We start from the raw sequence: 11,779 nt of genomic DNA, 5'->3' as shown, positions 1-11,779 counted from the left end.
GGCCTCTTTTCGGTCAAAATTATGGCTGAACTGCGGAAAGGGGGGCGTAGGCCACCCCGCGGGGGCTCGCGCGTCCAACGGGAACGGGACGGCCTTACGCCTGCAGAGAGGCGGGTAGGCAACATGAGGGTGTCTGGCCGTGTCGTTTATCAACTAACTGTAGCTACAATCAAGCGCGTCAGGTGGGGTAAAGGCTCGGATATAAAGGTGTTTGTGTCACCGTAATAATTTCTGACACATATCACGGATAACTAACAGCGACAGAAAAATGCCAATTTTCCCCGACAAAAACTGTAACGTAGGTACCGGCTTGCCTGGCCCACCGGCCACAATAAGTAGTACATCAGCTCGCTAGGGTGCTTACATGCTAACGTTGCAACGTTACAGTGGTTCAATGGTTTCGATAAGAAAGGCGACTGCAGCGGCTCTCCCGAATGGACCTCGCACGAGTCGCACGGTCGGAACCATCTTCGTGACGTCACGTTGGATCTCCCTCATTCGCCCCCAAATCAAAGACCCCTCCGAAGTTAAACACACAGGGGAAAAGTCATGGCGGAAAATGCAGAACTTGTGTTTTTCGACACTTTTTCTCACGAAAGCTGCGAAGTAAGTTTGGTTTACCTACGGAAATACGCACAATACACGTCTAAATCTCAGGTTTCAAATCCTGGTTCTAATAAACTGCTAACCTGATGCTACAATGTCATTTTTGTGCGGTATAGCCGGATGTAGCGTCGGCACAACTTAGCAACAACTTCATAAATTTTTCGTAGTTTTGGGTTGTAAGAGTGTATTTGCGGCATACCTTTAAAATCATTTTACTTCCATTTTGTCTTCATTGTCTTCTTTACCGTTTCAAATCAAATACCATGGAGTCTGTCACATTATGAAATGACATAACCCAACTTTTCCTACCTATGTTTTTCATTCAAAGATTGGACACCGATGCAATTTTTTTACTGACTTTGGCCGACTTTATTGTGACACAGAAGGAATTATTAGAAAAACATGTTAAGCCCGTCATGCTAACAATTTTCGCAACTTATTCAAGTCTCTTAAATTAATGTGATAGAGGCTTTTGTGAATTTCTCCACTTTTATTTTTATTTATTTCTATGTTTTAAATTAGTAACTATGTCATTGCCCTCCTGTGTTATTCTGAATCCTATATATTGAGTGTTTTTTCTGTAAATTTATTCCGTTTTGTTATCTTTTAGGAGATAAATCTGGACCTTGTGCAATTCCCAAACATAGTTTATATCACAGAAGTTCGCATTATTCCTTTGGGTGCTCGGGTCCAAGCTGATTTTCCTGGTGGAGTCCGATTAGGGTGAGTCTTTTGTAACAACTTTGCCAATGACATTGGGATAATGGAGTAATATAATTTATGTTAATGTATATATTCTGTTAATTTCTTAGAGCCACAAATCCATCTCAGTTTGAGATAGAATTTTTTGTTAATGATCTTGAAAAGCCTGGTGCCTGCACTTTTGAAAGCTTGGGTGGATTTGAATATAAGCAAAATGGAAGTATTCATCTTGAATGCAAACGAAAAGTAAGTAGTAAGAAAACTGTAATGTGAGCTTCTTAACTTACAAATAAAATGCAATAATTTTCTAACTTTCTGTTGTTGTTTTTTTGTTTTTTTTGTTTTTTAGAAAGTACCCACCGATGGCTTGGTTTTACGTGGCTGGTATACTACAATTACTTTGGCTGTATATGGAATTCCAAGGGATGCAATGCAAGAGCAGACTCCATCTGCTAACACACATTCCCATTCGCATCTCACTTTACCACTGACATCGGAAGCACTTCCTCCCCCCGAAGCAGTACCTGCCAGTGCTGCAACTCAGGAGTGGGTTCAGCAACATGCCCAGGTATAATTTTTAATACAACCTTTTTTGTGTCTTCTTTTTTGTGAATGTATTTTTAGCTTTTACCAACTCAATAATTCTGTTGCTTTGTCAGGTTGCAGAAGCAGAGAGAGCCTACATGGTTGAATCAAGCCATAGTAGGGATCCTTACAATAATGGTAGTTATCAAAATGATCAGCATCAATCTATTTCTCTTGGACCTCCATCCGGAGACTACACAAACATGTCATCTGGTCACAATTATCATGAGGAATGGAACCATCAATCAAATCATGGACCACCATCATCAAGGGTATATATCTCTTTTACTTTGTTGGAATTTGTATGTTTACTGTGTTTTGACTAATTTCCTGTTTTGCATCTGCAGTCTGGAGTGATTGTGTCTGCTGAGGGATATGACACATCTAAGGAAACTCCACACTCTTACGATACAGAGCCTCTTCCATGGGAGAGTTCCAACTCTCGTTCAGAAGATAAGCTGCCATGGGAGAGGGACAGAGAACGCAAGGAGAGAGACCGTGAACGAGATAGAGAACGCGAGAGAGACAGAGATCGTGATCGCGAAAGAGACAGAGATCATGAGCGCGACAGATTACGTGACAGAGGTAGAGAAAGAGATAGAGATAGGGATAGAGATGTGTACAGCAGAGAACGAAGTAGAGATAGAAGCCGTGATAGGTCCCCTGATAGAGACTGGGAGGATCGACGTAGAGATGATAGGGAAAGGAATAGAGACAAAGCAAGAGATCGTAGTAACAGTGGATCTAGAGACTATAATAGAGCTTTATCACGTGACCGTGATAGAGACCGTGACTCTGAGTGGGACAGCAAGAGGAGAAGTGGAGAATGGAGCAGCAGAAGAGAGCGAGATCATGACCACCACAGGTCATCAAACTCATGGGGTGATCGCTCACCTGATGATCACCATCGCCTTGCACCTTATGTGAGTCATCGAGACAGAAAGCAGCGAGATGGCTCCTGGGAACGTGAGCGAGACAGAGATCGAGATCGAGAACGTGATCGTGAACGGGATAGAGAAAGGGATAGAGATAGAGGATCTCTTCATGGTGGAGATTGGGAGGACCGTGAACGAGATGAAGCACCACCAAGTAGGAAACGTCCCAGAACTCCACCCAATCCGCCCCATGTGCCCCATAAAAGGCCCCACACACCTCCTGAAGAAAAGCCTCAGCACTCACCTCCTCTTCCTCCTCCCCCATTACCTAAAAACGGTTGGTGTGAACTGTCAACTTTATGACACTGTTTTGTTTTATTTTTTTATTAATCACATTTCTTCTTCATAATTTTAGTTGAAATTGTATCACCACCTCCATCAGCTGTGCAGTTTGGGTCTATTTCCCCTGGAGACGTGGAATCGATATCTGAGGGAGAGATACCAGAAGGAGATCCTGATGCAGAAACTGATAATGCTCATCCAAGCAATGATGCATCAGAAGGCCCCTTTGTTACACCTCAACTCACCAAAGATTCTGATATGATTGTGGATAGTTCTTTGATTGACGTAATCCCTCCTCCTGAACCAATGACTGACACACCAATTGGCTCACCAAGTCAGGATAATTCTACAGAAAAAGAAGAGCTAGTAAACAATGTTATGAGGTATTTGCCCATATAGCAAAGGATGTGGACCAATCACCTTAAATAACCTGCTTAAATTAACTCACTACTCTGTTCTGCTTTTCAGACCACTGTCTGTGGATCCTATGACTGATGATGCTCGTGAAAGAGAAGCTGCCGCAAACCTGGCCTTGTTTGCTGCAGGGGGCGACCCCTCGGTCCTTGCAGCTGCCGTGGCGGCGGCAGCCGCTGCTACCCGCCCTCCTCTCCTGGCTACACCCAGTCCACTTCCTTCCCCAGCAGCCTCTGTGTCCTCCACAGCTTCTGCGTCAGCTTCGACTGCCCGGATGACGGTGATTGCATCTGTGTCATCCCCAGTTAAACTGCCCCCTACAACCACTCCTTCCCAAACGTCTTCCCCCGTGCCACCAGCTGCTGTTGCTCCCCCTCCCCCTCTCACTTTGGCCTCATCAACTCCATCTGCTCTCCCTCCAACATGCCCTGTACCCACAGCTGTAGTCAACACATCTTCTGTTGTTAATTCTCCTTTAAACCATGATGACGCCAGTCTTGATGAGGAACAGTTTGAACCTATACTGAGTGATGAAGATATTGAAGACGATGGACAGGTCTGTATATTTTGCCATGGAAAATGCAGACTTATCTGCTTCATTCGGCTTCATTACTTTGTATAATTATTACCTTGGCAATACTATCAGTTTCAGGACATGGACTTCTTTTCTGAAGACTCTGAAGAGCTCATCAAAGTATTTAATCCATTCCAATTTGAACTGCAGCCGCTTGTGGTAAGAACTATTGACTACTTTTTTTTTTTTTTAATAAAAAAATTATTTTGCACTTATTATGGTTGACTTTACTAATCTACGGGTTGCGCTCTACAACTGATCCAATCTAGTTCCTGAAAGACCCTTCAATCTCATCATGTGAAGCGGAGTTCATCAGACGGCAGCAGAAACAATTACAACAACAAAAGGATGAAAAAGACTCAAAAAAGAATTCTAAAAATTCCACTTCAGTCCAAGTTGAAGCTGATGCTAAAGTCGAAGGTATTCCTGATGAGACACACAGACTGGAGGATATTGTTCTACAATTTGAAGATGTTTCAACCAAAAAAGATGTGAAAGAAAGTTGGGTCCATGCAGCTGAACAGGCGTGCAACTTAATTCTTCCTGGCCTTCCATTCACTCAAAAGAGAATAGGTATACTGGTAGTTTTTGATTCTGCCCAGTTATGTATGAACTCTAGATATGAATAATCTAGAATTGCTAACCTTTTTACCCCCACTTTTTCCAGGTATTATCAAACGTCTTATATCATGGGTCAAAGTAGGTTTGAATTTCAACATGGCTGTTCGACAACCACAACCAGGCTACAAAATTCGCCATATCAAAGTTGGAGTAAGACTGGCCGAAGTACTTTGTATATGCAGTGGAGCCTTAGCTGAACTTCTTATAGTTAATGAACAAATTCATCAACGTCTTCTACGACTATATCACCAAGACTGCATGTCTTTGTCTATTCGGTTGATGATTCTTAGAGCTCTAGATGCCAGTCTCCGTAACAAGTTTGCTGTTGAACACTTTCTTGTATTGCGGACGTCTATACCTCGTGTCAATGGCTTAAAACTAGCTGATAGACTGAAATCTAAAGCAAATACTTCGGAGGATATTAAACCCAATATTGGTGAGGATAATAGTTTGGATGTCCATGATAGTGAAAAAAATACGAAGGTGGAGGCAGGTGTACTGGATGATTCTTTTGCTGTGGAGATCAAACAAGAAACTAGGAAGGATGATGAGTTGGTGAATGAAAGTGATGAGAAAGAAGAAAGGGAAGAAATGGAAATTAATGAGAAGGGTGTCAGTAAGAATACTGAATCAGAATTGAACTCAGAAAACATTCTTGGGTCAAAGACTTCAGACTCAAAAGAAGAAACATCAAAAGAAAGAGAGAAAGAAACCATTGGAAAGCAGACAAACAAGAGAGGAAACTTTCAATTCAAGAAAGTTGTTGTTATGGTAAATGGGAAGAAGACAGTTCGCTTGGTTAAAAGAAGAATTCCAGTAAATGGTGTGAAAACTTATGTAGGTCTTAATGGATACCAAGCATTGTTGCTGATGTTTAAGACTGAAAAACTCTCACGTACAAAATTTGCATTGTGCAATTTAATCCGTAAAATACATTTTTATGAAATGTTAGAAAAATTCAAAAGTACAGTGAAATTAGTCATTGGAACCAATATCTCTGGTAGTCGTGATGCAGTGGAGAGAAAAAGGACTACAATGGATGGGCTTATAAAACCTCTGGCAGAGAATAATGATTTGAGTGTTTCTTCAGACCATGAAGTTATTGATACTCTAGTGGCATGTCTCTCTGAAATTACATCAATTTATCAGCAAGCTCCACTTATGCTGAGTCAGCCAAAGAGATTTCTACCAGGTCACGCTCAATTTGACTTTGGTGCATGTTGTCAAGAAGATCAACGTCCCTATCCTGCATTATTTTCATTTTTTCACTGCCATAACTTTTTAGAATGTTGTAATGTTCTTCTTACATCACCTCAGACTATGAACTGTCAAAGTGTAGTAGGTCCTGTTTATGACATAATCAAAGCACTTGCTGAGTCACAAGCTGGTCTTCAGTATCTGGCTACTCATATTGAAAGTACTAACATGTTGCTGCGTATCCTCCTCCAGCAATCCTCAAGTGATGAGTTACTCGATGAATCCAACATTTCTCCATCTTCTTCTCAATTCCTGGGAGTGTGCATTGCCTATCGCTTGCAAGCTCTTCACTTTCTTGACCAGATTCTTGAAGCTCTTTCATCTGGAAATGCAGACCCAGAACGTCAAGAAATTTTTGAAAATTTGTTGGGGTTATATTATCTTAGTTTCTCCAACAATGGAAAATCCTCTGTGATACATATTCTTAGTAGAGGAGATTTCATCCAAATACTCCTGGAACTACTCAAATTCAGTCCTCCAGATACAGACATTAAGTATAGATATCCTGGAAAGAATTTTGTTGATGACTTGATTGCTACCACAGTGAAGTTCAGTGATAGTGGCACATTCCTTCAACAGTTTGGCTTGCAAATTCTGAAAGTGGCCAGGAATTCAAACACTGTGTTGAAGGAAGTGGTACCTTTCTTACAAGTTATTGAAAACCAACAACTGTTTTCTTATGATGACATTGTGCCTTTATGTGAAGTAATTAAGAAGAACATAGAGCAAACTGCATCTTTACCACCTGAATTAATCACGGCCCTCAGGATTTTGAAGCATCTTTCTATGCCTTCACTGAGCACAGAAAATGCAATAGATAATAATGCAAACTATCAATATTCTTATTTGGAGCTCAAGTATAAATATGTTTTACTTGAACTGTTTTCATTGGATGGTGTTTCCCATTTGACATCTATCTTGACTCGAATATGTGAAATGTACGATCAGCCTTCCCTTCACGCATCTGCATTTTTGGGATCAAAAGGAGCTACTATAATGTCATTTGTGCTTCCAGCTCTTGAGCTGCTGAGACAGATGTTGACTCTAGTGATACAGTGTCGTAACACTGACTTCCAAGACTTGACTGCCATTAATGCAATTCTTCAAACCTACACCCTTCTTCATGCTTTCCCTAGCAGTGCATTTGCCTATGCCGCAGCTCAACAAGGCTGTCGTGAAGTGATTGAAATTCTTCTTGCATATACTCAGCCTGTGCAACCTGCATCTTCTTCAGAGAAAGAAGGGCTAAATAACAGCCTGTGGACTTTAATGATGGCTGAAGTATTAAAATATATAACAACAAATGCCCATACTTTCATGTCAGGATTGCTCATGCTCTCAGAACTGCTCCCATTACCCCTACCTGTGCAAACTCGTACTCCATTACCTGTTGATGAAATTGCTCAGACCATGACAAGTCGACGACTGTGGTGTGCCCACTTGCACTCCCTAAGCTCAACGATAGGAGATCTGATATCCACATTATGTGGAAGCTCTTGTCCATCGTTACTCCAGCTTCTGAGAAGAGTCTGTGTACAGTTATCTGATTTAGCTGCGCCCGCAGCTCTTGTTGTCGTGCGATCGATTCTGGATGCAGTAAGTTTGTTTTTAGCTTGTTAACTCTTGTTTTATAAATTTTACCTAAGAAGTAATACTTATATTTTTGTTCTGTTTTTGTTATTCTTATTTAGATTCTTGTGAGCTTGAACATTCATCCTAAAGTTCACCCAGTTACGCAGCCACCTGAAGGGCCCTGTTCTAGCCATACTGCTCGGCTGCTCAATTTTCTGGCCTGTCTCATCACTCATGCATCCGTAAAATGCGCTGTGTTAAATCTTTTCTGTGCTGGTGTTCGGGGGAGCGGGCTAAAGACAGATGAACGGTTCCCACAACTTGTCAGTCATCTGTGTCGCATTCTCCGTACTCCGTATGACTCTCCATCTCATGTTCAAGCCCAGGAGTGTGTGGTTAGTAACATAGAAAAAGTAAACTGTGCGTCAAAGATACATATTTTATTTTTTTAAATCTATTGTGAACTGTTTTGATGCAGGTTTCTATTATTCAATCCTTATGTGATGTTGATATATCACTCATGCCACCTCCTGGTCCTGGAGAAGACTCCTCTATCTCGCCCCAGCAGTTCTTTGCCTCTGCACTTCCACCAAGAGAAATTTTGCCTACATTTTGTGCTGTATTATTAGAACACATGTCAAACCCACAACATTCCTTTACAACTCTTCTACCAACTGTCCGAACCTTCCTCATGCTTGCTGAGCATGATTATGGCTTCTACCATTTAAAAAGGTACATTCCAAATACTTTTGCATGATTATTATTTTCTGACTCCCTATTGTCATAATTGTTTATTGGTAAATGAATTTTGTCTTTCAGCTGCTTGCTCAAGAAGCCTGACGCCCTTTGGAACTTATTCTGCAAATTTTGTACATCATTTAGCAAAGATTCATCTGATTTGCTGTCAACTCTCTCTACCTCATTAGAACTCCTAAGAGTATGCATATTACCTGAAGGGGAATATTCCGACTCTGATATAACATCTCTACGCAATAAGCTGGCAGCCAAATCAATGAATAGTCCGCATCGTACTGTTCATCCAAAGGAAAGTGATCACATCAAAGAGGAAACTGAAGCAATGGAAATTGATGTTCCACTTGCAAGTTCTGGGACTAACCAACTCTCACTGTCCATAAGCAACCAGTCTATTAAGGAAGAGCAAGATGAACTTGGTTCTAAGAAGAAAGCAAATGTGATAACAGATCAGATATTAGAGCAGAATCCTCATACAGAATTTCAAAATCCACTTCCCAACCATCAACCCTCTCATCTTCATCATGCTGTCCCAACCAAAGCTCACAATAATGATCTCGATTCATCCAGTACCATTGGGTTGCCTGCAAGAAAGTTAGTGCTTAGTGTACCTGAATTATCAATTGTCATAGGGTGGCACCGGACAGACCTTCCCTTTCCTTTTGATGATCCTGAAAACAGTGAATCATCAACAAAACGCCATCCAATTTCACACCTAGAAAAATTGCTCAGAGAATTTTGTGCTGATGAGTCCTTGGAAAGTCTTCATGAAAATGTAAATGGGCTTCTTCGAATTTTGGAGGATGAAGGCAACTTGCCAATGGAACCAAAAGGTATGATTTATTTTATAATTTAATCACTTCAGAAATTTTTATGATGCTGTATCTGCACAGTTTATAAATTAATTTTGAATTTTCAGCCTCAGAAGTTGGAGAGGTTATTCTACCACCACCTGAAACCTTGTTAACACAATTCTCACTCCGACCTGTGTTCACAATTTGTGAGTCTGATGATGATAGGCTTAGTCTGGGATATTGGCTGTCCATTCCAACTTCAGATGAAGGAGACCAAGATACAGAGCAGGTTAGTAGCATGGAAATTAAGTTCTGAATAACACTGTATTCTTAGAAAATGATCAAATTTACTTGAACTTGTTATATATCTGTTTCACTTCTAATTGTAGGTGGCATGTGATCTTCTGGACTTCTCACGGGAGCATATACGTGATATGCATTTTCTGGCAGAGTCTGTTAGGTTGTGCCGCCTCCGAGCTGGTCTTGGAGAAGATGTTGATATAGATCGAAGTGAAGAGAACACTAAAAAACGAGTAATTGGTGAAGATGTGAAATATGTAAGCTCAGACATTAAGACAAGGCGTCCCTTTGTTACACCGATGCGCGGGCGAGGTTTCAGTCGCCCTGTCCAACAACGTGGAGATCTATTTCGATCAAGACCTCCCAACACTTCTAGACCTCCATCTTTGCACGTTGATGATTTTGTTGCTCTGGAAACATGTGGAGCCCAACCAACTGGTCCCACAGGGTACAATAAGTTGTCTATGAGAGCAGCCAAGGTATATTAATTTTTAACATTCCTAATGATAGATGAATTATAAATTAATTTAGGTTATATTATTAATAACTGTACTGCTTCTTTCAGGACATGATGGCTACTAGGTCAAGAGGCCGAGGTCGTGGATTTGGTTCAGAACGAGGAAGATTTTTTGGCTCTAATCATCAATACCGACGGGAAGGTATGAGTCACTGTGAATTGATATTTAAAAATAAAAATTTAGTGTATGTTTCTAACAAATCTCCAACTGACTTGCAGGTGGTCTTCGTGCTTCTAACATTCGCGGTGATGGGCCAAACTCATGGGTTCCTCATGATAATCCCGGACAAATGGGTGGCATTGGTCAGCGTCAATTCCGTGCCATTGATCAGGGCAGAGAAGGACGAGTTATGAGAGAGGAAAAATTCGGCTCCTCCTTGGCTGGTCGACTTGGAGGCTTACGGACTGGTGGTCTTAACTGGCCTGGTGGGAAAGAAGGAGATAGGTTCAATCGAGGTCCAGGCCCTATGGGCCGAGGAGGTGGTGGCAACAGTCGGCGAGACTCTGGAAGGCATCAGCGGACGTTTACTCGATGAGAAGTCTAGTCAGTTAGCAGCAAGTGTGTGAAAAACAAATTTCACGTTACATTCTTTGGTTGTGTGGTGAAATCTTGATCTAGCTGGACAAATTGATATGTATTCATTATTATTCTTCAACAAAATCATGTTTGACTGTTACTGCTGATGACACAGTTACAAAAGTTAGATCAAGAATTCACTGCCTGTGACTGTGTTGGTATTCATTCTATTTTTGAAAGCATCAGTTTTGTTTTCCATTTATATTTTATTATTTTGGTGATCAATTTAAAAGTTTTCTACCATTTACTATTCAGTGGTGCTACTAATGTAATGTACAGTAAGTGATGCCTGAAAATGCTTTACAATCTGGCGTTTGTTTTAGGTTAATGTGTTATGGTTCTGAATCAGTTTCAATCAACTTGAATTGATTGCTGGAAATAATATGAAAAGTTTGAATCTTCATATTTGTTACGTACATAATTGCTTTGCTGACAATATTCTTGTTTTATAAGGATCAAAGTAATCTATATTGATAGATAGATAGATATATACAAATATATATGTGTGTTAGATGTTATGCAGTCTGCAGTATGTATAGATGACCATTCAGTATTGAATTCAATAATTAATGAATAACCTTTTCTCAATGTGTGGTAAAGTGGGTTTCAGGCCATCTATCTTTAGGAATAATTGGAACATTTGAAATAGATCAATTTTAAGGACAGACTCTCTGAAACTTACTCCAATATTAGTATTGTGTGATAATGTTCTATCATCAAAATGTGATACCTTTAAAGAAGCATTCAAGTTATTCCCAAATGTTGAGGACAGCACAGAAGGTGCAAGTCTAGTCAATAAAATACTTATCATTCTGAATGTACTGTCATTAATTTCTTTTGTTATTCTTTGTAGCCCTCTACCTGTCAAATTATCAATCAATTCATGTTTATTTTTCTCTTCAATTGTGAGACTGCATAGCAGATTATTTCAAATCTTGTGCGTAGGAGAGCAGGTCCAAATGATCAATTTAAATGATAAATTGTTGAAAATGTTGATATTTTAAAATTACTGTATTTTGAAGATTGCACATCCAGGCAACATCTCCCCTTCATGTTGAATTGTTATGTTATATTAATATTAATTTGAATTAATGTCGGTTTTGAAAAATTCGTTTGGTCATGTAATACGTATATTTTTCTTCTGTGTTCACATTTCACATCTGAAAGTTGCTTGCAATGTATGGGACCAACCTCAAGTTACTTTTAAGTTCTTTAATCTGATTTAGGTCTTTGTGAATTCACCAAATATGTTGTCAAAAAAAATACATGTTTACCTTTCCTGCAGTAAGC

At 40.2% G+C, this 11,779-nt stretch overlaps 1 protein-coding gene across 1 annotated transcript; it reads left to right on the top strand.

Annotated features, from left to right (window-relative positions):
- Window positions 1-489: 489 nt before the first annotated feature.
- Window positions 490-11,314, top strand: LOC113209222 (protein virilizer). The gene is made up of 18 exons (XM_026427035.2): window positions 490-606; window positions 1,217-1,329; window positions 1,419-1,554; window positions 1,658-1,876; window positions 1,968-2,165; window positions 2,241-3,105; window positions 3,184-3,493; window positions 3,579-4,080; window positions 4,171-4,257; window positions 4,368-4,671; window positions 4,766-7,572; window positions 7,668-7,943; window positions 8,027-8,280; window positions 8,368-9,134; window positions 9,221-9,384; window positions 9,485-9,874; window positions 9,961-10,054; window positions 10,132-11,314. Exons 1-18 carry the CDS (start codon window positions 550-552, stop codon window positions 10,446-10,448), a joined length of 7,860 nt encoding a protein of 2,619 aa, XP_026282820.1. The 5' UTR covers window positions 490-549; the 3' UTR covers window positions 10,449-11,314.
- Window positions 11,315-11,779: the final 465 nt, after the last annotated feature.

This window comes from Frankliniella occidentalis, unplaced genomic scaffold (assembly GCF_000697945.3).
Source record: "Frankliniella occidentalis isolate FOCC.00 unplaced genomic scaffold, Focc_3.1 Scaffold273, whole genome shotgun sequence".
Lineage (NCBI taxonomy): Eukaryota > Metazoa > Arthropoda > Insecta > Thysanoptera > Thripidae > Frankliniella > Frankliniella occidentalis.
The sequence above is the reverse complement of the archived record's forward strand: the minus strand, read 5'-3'. Positions and strand labels throughout refer to the sequence as shown.